The sequence below is a fragment of the Mauremys mutica genome, chromosome 4, assembly GCF_020497125.1.
Source record: "Mauremys mutica isolate MM-2020 ecotype Southern chromosome 4, ASM2049712v1, whole genome shotgun sequence".
NCBI lineage: Eukaryota > Metazoa > Chordata > Testudines > Geoemydidae > Mauremys > Mauremys mutica.
Window position 1 is genome coordinate 157933982 of NC_059075.1, and position 13052 is coordinate 157947033.

The following is a 13052-nucleotide window of genomic DNA, read 5'->3' on the forward strand; positions in this document are numbered from 1 at the left end:
CAGCTGGGGCACCCAAATGCTGCCTTCCACGTAAACTTAGGAGCAACATCACCCACCCAGGAGATATTTGTGAGGGTTGGAATTAATAAAGTGTCTACAAAGTGGGGAGGGCGAGAGGATTCAGACTAATGGATCTGCTATTAGACAAATTTACCAATAAGGACAAAGTCTGAGCCATCCATCAGTCTGGAAAGGGAACACTAGGAATTAGCGAGCAGGGAAGCCACCTGCTCTTTTCCAGAAGTTACTCAGGCCTTGGCTACACTTACAAATTTGCAGCGCTGCAGCAGGGTGTGAAAACACACCCTCTCCAGCGCTGCAAATTGCGGCGCTGCAAAGCGCCAGTGTGGTCAAAGCCCCAGCGCTGGGAGCGCGGCTCCCAGCGCTGTCCGTTATTCCCCACAGGGAGGTGGAGTACGGACAGCGCTGGGAGAGCTCTCCCCCAGTGCTGGGGCTTTGACTACACTTAGCGCTTCAAAGTGCTGCCGCGGCAGCGCTACCATGGCAGCGCTTTGAAGTGCTAAGTGTAGCCACAGTCTCAGAGGCTTCCCACTGCAGCCAGATGAACCCACTGGGGAACAAATCCCTTAATGAGTCCATCCAAGAGGAGGTGCAGGCAGGTTTCGATACCTCATACTTCTAGGATAGTCAGTCAGATAATTTCCCTGAAACAGTCACTTCATGGTCTGCTATCAGATGCTACCTGTAGGAAATATTGTAACCGACAGTCTGCAGTTAGAACAGGCAAACACAAGTGATGAGCTATGAAGCATTCTTTGTATGAAGGATGTAACACAGTCTGACTGTACCATGCAGTAATGGGTTACCATGTTCTGGCTCAGGGTTATGCTTTTAATTTCAGATACTCCTGTAAGCTACAGTGCAGAAAACAAAGTTCACCTACAGACAGACTGCAATGGTAAATACCCCACAGCTGAATTCTCTGACTCCTTCTTCACATGAAGGATGCAATAGTGCATGTAACACGCTGTGCGGCAATGGGTCACCACACTCTGGCTCAGATTTGTGTTCTTGGTTTCAGCTGCACGTGAACAGCACGGTGAAGAGAAGGATGCCCTTCTGGAGTGTGAGCATGGAGGTAAATATTTGACACTGAATTCTGAGACTCGTTCTTTACACGAAAGATGCAACAGAGCAGGTAACGCGTGGTACGGTAACAGGTCACCACACTCTGGCTCAGGGTTATGTTCTTGGTTTCAGCTCCACGGGAACACTACAGTGAAGAGGACGAGGTTTCTCTGGAGCATGAGGCTGAAGGTAAGCGCCCCAGAGCTGGATTCTACACAGGTCTGTGACTGGGACAAGCCTCAAGCTGCCCAGTGAGCTGCCTGCTGTCCCTGTTTGAACCTTTATCTGATCGTATCCTGTGAGCGGAAACGTTCAGTACCCACGTGTGCAATGAACGATAGAGGGGAGACTGGGCAATCTCTCTCAACAACAGGACAGAGGAAAAGGGTACCAGAGTACCTTCCTCTGAAATGACGAGGAGTCTTGTGGCACCTTACAGACTAACAAATTTATTTGGGCATAAGCTTTCGTGGGCTAAACCCACTTCATCAGATGCATGGAGTAGAAAATACAGTAGGCAGGCATAAATACACAGCACAAGAAAAGATGGGAGTTGCCTTACCAAGTAGGGGGTCAATGATTCAGTCAGGACACAGGCAGATGAACACCATTGTGTACCCCTTCAAATTCAACCAACTGTGCTTTTGTTAAGCCAGGGGTATCCCATTCCCAACAGTTGACAAGAAGGTGTGAATGTTAACAGAGTAAAAATTACTTTTTGTAGTGCTAATGAGGCCAATTGCATCAGGGTGGATGGCCCATACTCAACAGTTGATGGGAGATTACTTCTTGTAGTGACCCAGCCACTCCCAGTCTTTATTCAGGCCTAATTTGATGGTGTCTAGTTTGCAAATTAATTCCAGTTCTGCATTTTCTGATTGGAGTCTGTTTTTGAAGTTTTTTGTTGAAGAATGGCCACTTTTAAGCCTGTACATTGGTAAATTAGGCTCATTCTCAGGCTCAGGTTGGCCTCCCCCGTGTTAACACTAGTCACAAAGGTGATTTTTTTTCACTCCTCAATAAAGCTTTTTAACTTGAAATTATTTACACTGACATGTATCCACCATCCTGCTCCCCGTTGTTTTCTCTGGGCTTGACAACCCCCCCCCCAACACACACGTTCGTTTGAAATGAGGGGAATAAAGCATTAAGTGTTATCTGTTCATATCTGATCCGTTCAGATAAAGAGGTTGCTTCTCTGTCCAGTCACATACCGGTGCTGAGCTACACAACCCTTGTGGAAGATGTGTGTGTAGGAGGGTGTCAGATGCCCTCTTGTGGCATGTCCTCACATTCATCCCAAACCACGGTGTTACGGTTTGGTTTATGCAACCCCCAGCCAGGGGCGGCTCTAGACATTTTGCCACCCCAAGCACGGAGAGTCCGCTGGTCCTGCAGCTTTGGCGGACCTCCTGCAGGCACGCCTGTGGGAGGTCCACCAAAGCCGCGGGACCAGCGGACCCTCCACAGGCAAGCTGCTGAAGGGAGCCTGCCTGCCGCCCTCGCGGCTACTGGCAGAGCGCCCCCCGCAGCTTGCCGCCCCAAACACGTGCTTGGTGCGCTGGGGCCTGGAGCTGCCCCTGCCCCCAGCACCACATGGGCACTGGTGCCAAGGTCTAAAGCAAGGCCGTCCTTAGGCATATGCAGCATACACGGTTGCGTAGGGCACCCCCAAATTTGGGGCATCCCTGGGTCTTACTGTTCACCCAACCCGCCTCCTCCTATCCCTGTTCTGATCCTTCCCGCAGGCTCCCACTGCTGGCTGCTGCAGCCTGGTGAGTCTTCCTCTAGAGGGGATCTAATACTTAAAAGTGAAAAAGTCTCCAGCCTGCCAGACCTATTAGCTCAACACTGAAACTGTTCAAGAGCCAGTCAAGGGGTAATGAAGCCATTTAACAGCATCTGCCAACCCCCAGGTATATAAAATCATAGCATATCAGGGCTGGATGCACAATCTGAGTATTCACATTTAGCCTTAAATGCTGGGATCTTCAGACATATAGTTTCTAAAATAAATCCTCCAAAGGACCACCCGTATCTAAAATACACGTTTTAGTTTTAATGACTGTCGTACAAAAAACTTGCTTCCAAAGTCTCCCTGTCCTTTTGATCCATCTTTTTTTCTCCCTCCTCCCCTGGAAGAGAGCCCTTAAAGGGACAACACCCCTTTCCTTCCAGATAGCTGGACAAAGAACTTCCCTTTCTTTACTTCTATTTGATGAACTAGTTTTAAGAGAACCCACTAGCAAAATCGGTACCTTAGTAAGATATAAAATCCTTTGTGATGCCTAAAATCTTTGGAAACATATTTTTTAAAGTTGGTGAAACTTCATAGACGTGTATTGTTATGGAGATCACACAGTAAATTAGTGTCCCTTTCTCTGAAAGCAATGAAGGTTGTTATGAACACACTAAACCTCTGTGACTGATTAATTTAAAATGTCTCTGTTTCAGTGAGTTAAATATGTAGCAATTTGGACTGGTTACTTTACGAAGGCTTAAGAGTATATTTACAATATAAAATCAGCTTAGAAATACGGATGATGAAAATGTAAACCAGAGAAGAGCTGCATCATGTATTTCATAATATTGAATGCTGTATTCAGCAGGATTGCCGACTCGCCCTTACTACAAAGTTTTGCAAATAAATCTCCGCCAAACTTCAGGGCATATAAAAAAACCTGTGACTGACATTTTTTACTCCCAAGTTTAGTGCTTTTAATTAGGTACCTTCTGCATGTCCAGTTTTCACCTTCTGGCATGCAATGGAAAACATGTTCCATTTTCTTTAGAAAGAAATTGCAGAATGTTTTTTTCAAATGTCATTTGCTTCATCTGGGTTCAGGGATTTGGCTGAAAGGGGGTGATCAGGGAGGGAGAGGGAAGAGGGGGGGAGACAGTGGGGGGGCTGGGCAGAGTGTGGGCGGGGCCTGGGGCAGAGCAGGGGTGGAGTATGGGAAAGGCCACAGGTGAGCTGGGGAGCTGGCCTCCCCAAGTGGCAACTTCACCCACTGCCCATGACAGCAGGTATGAGCGGGTCGGCTCCTGCACACCCACCACGCGCTGCAGTGTCCTTAGGCAGGGCTGTATTCACAGAGCCGAATGTGCTGGCGCTGTGCATTCTGCGTGAGGGAGAGGGTACGGGGGTCTCTGCGGGGAAATGTGACTCTCTGCCGCTGTGAGATAGGCTGGGTGGCTCGGTATCCTTGCTGCCTTGTCCCTCTCCCCCACCAGGCTGTGAGCCTGGGCTGCCATCGGGCATATGGGCACCAGTTTAATAATATTGCGTAGGACCCCAATAAATCCTAAGGACAGCCCTGGTCCAAAGACAGGGTCAGTGAGCTCAGGGGTCCTCGCTTGGTGCTGGTGGTGTGGCAGCAAGGCACGGTGCCAGCTGGGGGGTTGGGGCCAGAAGAGCAGCTGGGGGTGGTGATATTGGCAGGTGATGCAGGAAATGCAGCAGCAGGAGGTGGTGCTGGTTTAGGGAGGGAGACAAACCAAGGTCTCCGTCCACCCCGAGCTGGTGCTGATGGCACCAGCTCTTTGCCCAGCACTAGATGGGATGTGAGGCTTAGCCGGTGAGGTGAGCCTGGAGCCAGCGCTGACAGGCCTGCTGAGTCCGGGGTGTGAAAGCTTTGCACACTGCAGAGTGAGCGGGGGAAGGAGCCTCCCCTGAGCAGAGGATGCAGTGGCTCTGCACGTCCAGCTCTGGGTGGCTGGCTGGTCACAATGCACAGCTCTGTGGGGTTCCTGGCCCAGCCTGGCTCTGGTGCCAGGGCAAACCCAGAAGGCTCAGAAATCGATAATGTGTGTGTGGCTGAGTCCTAGGTGCATCCTAACGTATAACCATTAACAACTGTAACACTACCAGCATGCAAAGATTTTTGGGGATAACATGGACAGAGTAGTGGGTCTCTTCAGTTCTGGGGTGATGGAGCTGAAACTGATTTGGTTGGGGGATGCACTCGCTTAGACAGCCTTGGGCCCTGAGTGTCTGACTGGCCCCCCTCAATGGACATGGCTTTGAAGAGGACCCCACAGCGAAGAAGAGCTATCAAATCTTATTGTCTGAACTCCTCCCAGTTCCGTTACCCTTCCTGTAGCCAGGCCAGGTCACCCTTTTGCTCTGCCTGGCGTGAGGCAGGTTACACAGTGGAGCACTCAAAATTAGGGAATACCAAACTGTCAGTTGCCTGAGCAACCTGCATTCTGCTCTGGGCTTCCACTCTGTGCATGATGGAATGAGGCAGGGGGCCTGTGGAAAACAGTCTGTGGTCCTGTAATTAAAGGCTGTATCACAATACATACACGGGGCTGGGTGAAAGTTACATGGGCTCGACTTTGCAACCCAAGTAGCATTTTTAATGAGGTTTGTAAATTAATTGTGCAGACTGTATGTGCCGTACGGGCTACATGACATTGTTATATTTGGATCAAGTTGTATAAAATAATGAATGCTACAAAGGTCAGTCAGGGGCTCCTACTTGCCCTTTGTAATAATACAAGGGGATTGCCTCATAGGGCAGAATGAGGTGTCTGAAAGATCAGGTGGAGGTTGGAGAAGTATTTTACAGAGAGGCAGAAATGGAACAAGGCCAAGGGGAGGACATGAAAGTTTTGGATTAAACGAGAACTGGGGACAGGAGGGGGATCATTCTCAGGAATGAAGTTGCTGTAAAGGGAAGAAATGAATTTCCATAGAGGAGATTAGCAGATTCCTTTGATTCAGTGGGAGCTAGAAATGAGAGGAGGAGGAGGAAACATGGACGTTACATTGTCACACTGAGAGCCAGGATCATCAGTAGCTTTGGCAGAAGCCGGAACAGAGCTGAGTGTACTGAGAGAAATACCCGGATGGAGAGAGGGGCACACAAACATCACCAAACGTGTCTGTTTGTTTTTTGCAGGAAAAGGGAAATTGCTCCAGGACTTCCTAGTGCACCTGGGACTGGAGAGACACCAAAGCACAAAGCTCGAGCTGAACGACATCCTGGCAATTAACCCGGAGACATTAAAAGAGAGCAACCCTCGGACGTTAGGGGAGATCCCGTGGCATTTCCTCAGGAAGGTCATGGCTCTGAACGGGCTGGCCAGACGCACAAGGCTGGTACCCTCTGCCCCAGGTGAGCATGGGATCAGCAAGCATGAGGAGGAACCCTTTGCCATTATTCCTCCTAGAAGCCCAGCCCCCAGCATGTGTGTGAACCCCCTGGATGTGCTCTGCGCCGTTCTGTGCTGCTCAGACACGTTCCTGCGGCAGGAGATCCTGCTGAAGATGTCCATGTGCCAATTCGCCCTCCCGCTGCTGCTGCCTGCCCTGGACACCCCCACGTGCACGCTCCTGCTGTGGGCCATGCGGGACATCGTGAGGAACTGGAGGCCGCTCTCCCTGCGAGAGAGCCGGGGGTTCAGGGAGGAGAACCTGGTGCTCACGTCAGTGCCAACCTTTTCCTTCGTGAGGCTGGGGAGATGCAGCTTGTCCAAGTCCAAAATCCTTAACAAGGTCCTCAGCCCCCCCCAGCAGCAGCACGATTTCTTCATCCATCGGGACATGGAGTCTGGGAACGTCCCTCGGGACATCGCAGAGGGGTTGGTAGAGATCTCCTGGTATTTCCCCGGGGGGAGGGAGAGTTCGGATCCTTTCCAGGAGCCCATTGCGGTTATTAACCTGCGAGGAGACATTGAGTCCCACCGGCTGCAGTTCAGCTTCCTGGCAGAGGTCTCCTCAGCTGTGTTCATATTCGCTGAACACATCAGTGAGAGAAAATACGAACTCCTATCATCACTGCAGGACTCAAGGACAAAATTCTACCTCATACTCAACCCCAGAAGTACTATAACCAGTAAAACACAGGGATTCCTCAATGAACTGGCCCCGCTGCTCAAGCTGACCCAGTCCCACGTGCTTGTGAAGGATAACACTGCGAACGATTCAGACTTTGTGACAAGGCTGCAGGACACCTTAGCACACCTGATGAAGCAGCCCCTGAGAGCAGTGAGTGTAGAGGACATGGCTGTGACAGCGCGTGAACTAGGAATCCAGGTAGACGAGAACTGCGAGGAATGTGCGGAAGCGAGAAAGAGAGCAGACGAAATCACTGGGGAAATAGGGGACGTTGTCGAGTACAAGGGCAGAGCACTGACGCTCCAAGGGGTCCCATGTAAATGCCTGGCTGAAGTCGAAAGAGAACTCTGTCAATTGAAGCAGCAAGGGAAAACCCCCACAGAGATCTATAAATCTCAGATGAGGCAGCAATTGCTGGCGTTACGGACCCAGCAGCATGGGTGTGATCTCACGGGCGGGATGGGGACATTTAAGGCATCACTAGAACAGCTGTCTCCAGTGGAAACACACTACTTCCTGAAATGGATGAAATTCAGACTGGATCACATTGCTAGGGCGAATCTTTCCAAACTGCGGGCTGAATATAAGGAGACATACAGGACACCAGGCCATAGCCCCGAGCAGCTAGCAAAGCTAGATGAATTAATTGCAGCCAGTTCCTTAGGGGTGGAGCATTTCATGCGGGAGTTGGGGCAGTTTTATGAGGCTGAACTGTCAGTGTGTAAGGACAGCGAAATAGCCCAAAGCCAACGGCGATTTGCCCATCTCCCAGGCATAGCCGCTGACCTGATGCTGAGCGGATTTGCTCTAGAGATCATCAACGGAGACGCATCCCATGTCCCGCTGCAGTGGGTGACAGGTGTTCTCACCGAGCTACATGCCAAGCTGGGGGGAAGGTCCAGATTGCTGGTTCTGTCAGTGCTGGGCGTGCAGAGCACCGGCAAATCCACCCTGCTGAACTCCATGTTCGGCCTGCAGCTGGCAGTGAGCAGTGGCCGATGTACGCGAGGAGCCTTCATGATGCTCATTAAAGTTGCAGAGAAGTTTCAGCAGGAGCTTGGCTGCGACTTTATCCTGGTGATAGATGCAGAAGGCTTGAGAGCCCCTCAGCTGGCCAAACTGGAGGACAGCTATGAACATGACAATGAGTTGGCCACACTGGTGATTGGGTTAAGCGACATAACGATCGTTAACATGGCCATGGAGAACACCAGCGAAATGAAGGACATTCTGCAAATCGTGGTCCACGCCTTTCTCAGGATGAAGGAAATCGGGCACAAACCCAACTGCCAGTTTGTGCATCAGAACGTGAGTGACGTGTCTGCCCACGAACAAAACATGAGGGACAGGAATCATTTCCTGGAACATCTCAATGAAATGACCAAAGCTGCAGCGAGGATGGAAAAATTAAACAGGGATCTGACTTTTTCTGATATTATGAAGTATGATCCGGAAACACACAACTGGTACATCCCTGGGCTGTGGCAGGGAGTCCCGCCCATGGCTCCAGTGAGCCTGGGGTACAGTGAGAGTGTTTCTGAGCTGAAGAAATACTTGCTTGACTTTATGAGAAGCTGGACACCTAACAGAAACCCCAGGGACATCCCCCAGTTCACCAAGTGGGTGAAGAATCTGTGGAACGCTGTGAAACACGAGAACTTCATCTTCAGCTTCAGAAACAGCCTGGTAGCCGAGGCCTATAACCAGCTGTGTCTGAGGTATTTGGAGTGGGAGTGGAAGCTCCGCAAGGAGATGCATCTCTGGGTATGTGACAAAGAAACTGCAATTCAGAACCAGCCACCCCATGAACTACCTGATGCTGGGAACTTAAAACAGGAGGCACAGGAAAAAGTGCAGAAAGGGGAGGAGAAGATTGTGAAGTGTTTACAGAGATACTTTGAAAGTGGCGCTAGAAACCAACACCTGATAGAAAAGTACAGAGAAGATTTTATCAGAAGCACAAAGAGCCTGACGACAGAACTTGAACATTACTCAGCCAGCAAGTGTGAAGATGCGATTCTTATTACAAAAATCAGGCATAAGATAGACAATATCCAGGCTGAGTACATGAGAATGACGGAAAAGAAAGTCATCAGCCTTCTGGAAGATTGCAAGAGGAGAAAACTCAAACTGGACAAGAAGGAACTGGAAGTAGAATTTGAAACGATGTGGAAGGAAGCAGTGTCTGAGTTAAAGCTCATTAGTTTAAGGAAACGCCAAGTTTCCCAAGATCTAGAGTTCCAGCTGAGAAAGGACCTAGAGAATCGAGGGAGCACAGTCAGGCAGAAACTTCAGGAGGCAGGAAATTTGTGCAGTTACAGGATTAAATCTTTCAGATTTAACAATGAGTATTTGGATTTAACGTGTTTCAGGGACATGAGAGAATCGTTCACACAGGAATACCGGCACAAAGCAGAGGAACTTGCTCATTCTTTAATGGACAAGTGCCAGCGTTATATCGAAGAGAAGGTGAGTTCCAAAGTGGACTATGATGAGACCTACGGCAGAGAACTGCTGCAGATGATCAACGAGCGGCTTCAGCAGGAGGATGTGCCAAACCTTCACACTAACGCTTGCTTTGAAGTTGATCTGAAACTTCATATTTTGGGGGAGGCGGCCTGCGCATTCCAGGAGATGCATGAAAACTTTATCAAAGAAAATGATCCCCAGGAACGGCTGGAGAAACTGAAACCTCAGTATTTGTCCACGTTTATAAACCATTACCTGGAAAAGGATCCCTGCCAGCAGAGAGCCAGGGATTTCTGTGAGCTCTGTCTCAAACCTGCCCTGGCAGAACATGTTAACAAAAGACTGGGAATCAGGATAGTAGATGACCTTTCCAAAAGTGAGAAGTCTAACAGTTACCGCAGCCGGGCCTCCTTCCAGTTCTCTGTGCTGCAGAAGCTGCTGGACAAGATGGACTTTGACAACTACAAGAAATACATTAATGACTATGAAAGTTTTGTCCAAGCAGTGATATGGAGAGACATTTCAGATCACTATGGAAACAGAGAAAGTATTGACGCTCTCGAAGCAGAGATCCTTTCTGCCATCATCAAGAAAGTCAGAGGAGCTCTAGAGATGGCAACCGATGGGGGAACTAGCACAGTCTCTGACTTTGTAGCAAAGGTTTGCAGCCTGTTACAGAAAGACCTCGTCCTCCCCAGAGACAGTTTGGAAACGATCCTCTTCCAATTTACAGCCAGTGCTGATACCAGCCAGTTTTCTGCTGACATTCAGGACTCTCTCTCTGAGCTGGAGCAGAACCTGGCATCACAATTTAAAGCTGTGAACATAGAGGAGAAACTCTCCAAGCTCCAGGTGAAGCCCCAGGATGATCTGTTCAAGAGAGTGTTTGGCTGTGGGAAGCAGTGTCCATTCTGCGGAGTCCCCTGTGAAGCAGAAAGCCCAGCTCATACGGAGCACTTTGCACCAGTACATCGGCCCCGGGGACTGAGGCGACGCAGGGATCACATCACAAAAATACTTGACTATTCGTTATGCTCCTCTGATGTGGTCTCTAATGCTTTCTTTAGCAATTCAGATACAAATAGGAAACTGGTTCCCTTCAGAGATTACCGCCAGCATTACCCAGACTGGCTCATTCAACCAGACCCCAGCAGTGAGGCTTCCGATTACTGGAAGTTTGTTTTTACAGAGTTCTGGGACCAGTTTGCCAGACAGTATGATACTAAACCAGCCCATCTCCCTAAAGACTGGGGCAAAATAACCAAGGAGCAGGCCCTGGAGAGCATAAAGGCAGTGTATAACATGCAATAATGCAGTACAGACACTTCTTTCAGAGCCATCCGCCACTCAGCATTATCCGTGGAAATGTGGTGGAGAATATTCAGCCAATCTCATCAGCCTGCCTAACCTATCCCACAGCTCCTTACCTTTAACACCCGGGGAATCCTCCTTCTTGGACCACGGTATGGAAAGGCGGCCTGGGCCATTAACCCTTTGGGTGGGTATTTTGCAATTCAAAGGAATCTTGGAATGGTCGGCAGACAGAGGGATGGTTTAACCCAAAGTCCCCCTCTCTGGGTGCAGTTCCTGTGTAGCATCTTCTTTCTCTAGGGAGTTTCTCCCTGCGTGTTCCACACCAATGACCCCTCATGGTGAGCCTAAGTCCCCTTCAGAAAACAGTTCCTTGGGCCTTGTCTTCACTGAGAAAACAGGTGTGTTTTCAACTCATGTTAAACTACCTCATGTTTAAAACAAAGCAGTCAGAGTCTTACCTGTTCTAGCTAAGTTCCTCCCTAAGGCTATTATACACCACAGACTAGGGGTGTGAGTCACCTGCTTGTGTACACATATTTGCACTAGTTCTCATCACACTAATGCACGTATAAATGGCTGTGTAGCTGCAGTAGTACAGGTTTAGCCATGCTAAGTATGTACCCGCCAGTTTCAGGAGGGTTTGTACTCAACAGGGAAATGGTGCCCCTAATTCGTAGTGTAGACATAATCTAGGATTGACTCCTACCAGCTCACATGTTAAAATACGAATTGCCCTGTGTGACAAAGTGAGACTTTCTGTGATATTTTTATGATTTCTATGTGCCCCTCAGTACTTTGGATTGTTTCCCATTGTGACCCAGGGACCCCTGGCTGCCAGAGGAATTTACAGGGATCCCTTGGGTCTGATGTCTACATAATATTGCAGCAAAAGGTAGCGTGTGAGATGTCTACCAACAGCCAGTAACATGCTGTTGTCATAATCATTGCGAGATGTACGTAAGGATATTATTAAAAAAGTTATGTATCTCTACCGAAAACAAGGTTCTTAAGGTATGCACGGTGACAGGTCACCAGAAGGTGAGAAACAAGTTCTGTTCCAGCAGATGGGGAGACACCTTTCTCCCCGGCTGACCATTGTGGGTTGTGTGTTTTACAATGTGAGGCTATTTGCATACAGAGCCACCAGGTAACCAACACTGCAAAGTCGTCAAGAGATCACAAGCTCCACAGGAAGGAACGCACAGCAGTTTATGACAAGAGCAAGGAATAAGCTGGTATAGCAGGAGAATAGAAGGAGACACACGGTGTCCTTCACCTGGGGACAAGCAATCAGTGTGCTTGTCTGATGAACAGAAAGTCACGGCCGTTAAATGCTGGGAGAAAGACTTTGGATGAGCTGACCTCTATGGAGCAGGAGGGTGTCCTGTTAGTTAAGTCTAGACTCCAGGAGACGTATCATGATTTTGTTTTACATGTAACCAATTGTTAACACTACTTCTGCCTACTTGCTGTTATGTGAATCTCTGCTTTGTGTTAAATACACTTAGATACGTTTATAGTGAAATCAAGTCCAAGTGTTGTGTGTTAAGCTGAGCGGCGGTCTGAGGTGTAACTGGTAAACTGAGGTGGCTTGCATCCGAAGAAGTGGGTATTCACCCACGAAAGCTCATGCTGCAAAACGTCTGTTAGTCTATAAGGTGCCACAGGATTCTTTGCTGCTTCTGGTAAACTGAGTGTGCTGTTCCTTCTGTCGCCTGAGGTTGGTGGAGTCGCAGAACCGACCCCTGGCAGGCACAGACAAGTCTCCCTCACGCTAAGAGCAGATGAGACTGAGGTGCCTCCCAACCCTGGGTACCCCTGTAAGCATCACCCCCATTGGTTGCAGGCAGGTTAAATACTCTCTTGGGACAGAGCAGAGGACATGAGATGATGTGTCACGTAACTCTCTGGGGTGGAATGAATGGGTCGTTAAAGGACTGGCTGAAACCGACCCAGATGAATGGTGTCCCCCTAAAGACAATGGAATCCCCAAGGACAGGACAGCTGACACCTGTCCATGGGAATCTCCTGTGGGTGGAACATGTGATCTCAGCGTGGGTCAGGAGGAGGCTGTGGTAAGAGGTGGCTTTTGGGGCAGGCTCAGCTGGCACCTTGGACTGACAAAGGAGAAAGGCAGGCCCAGCCATGGATTCCACGGCAGCGTGCTGGGTGGAGAGCTGGCTTGGCCAGAACGGACAATGCCTTAACCTTCATTTCTCGGTGCTAGCCTAGGGACTTCCTACGCTGGGCTCCAGCTGACTAATAAACCCGATTCTGTTTGAAAAGGCTGCTGGGTGTCCCTGCAAATACCTGCTGAGGCGCATTGGTCCCTGGA

The 13052-nt window shown here is 49.4% G+C and overlaps 1 protein-coding gene and 1 long non-coding RNA gene across 2 annotated transcripts; both read left to right on the forward strand.

Annotated features, from left to right (window-relative positions):
- The first annotated feature begins 860 nt into the window (after window positions 1-860).
- Window positions 861-1337, forward strand: LOC123368553. The gene is made up of 3 exons (XR_006578820.1): window positions 861-919; window positions 1043-1099; window positions 1222-1337. It is a non-coding gene; the product is annotated as an uncharacterized LOC123368553 (long non-coding RNA).
- A 2705-nt stretch (window positions 1338-4042) lies between these two features.
- On the forward strand, window positions 4043-12187 carry LOC123369174 (up-regulator of cell proliferation-like). Its single transcript, XM_045014534.1, has 2 exons — window positions 4043-4058; window positions 5997-12187. Exons 1-2 carry the CDS (start codon window positions 4043-4045, stop codon window positions 10712-10714), a joined length of 4734 nt encoding a protein of 1577 aa, XP_044870469.1. The 3' UTR covers window positions 10715-12187.
- The last annotated feature ends 865 nt before the right edge of the window (window positions 12188-13052 follow it).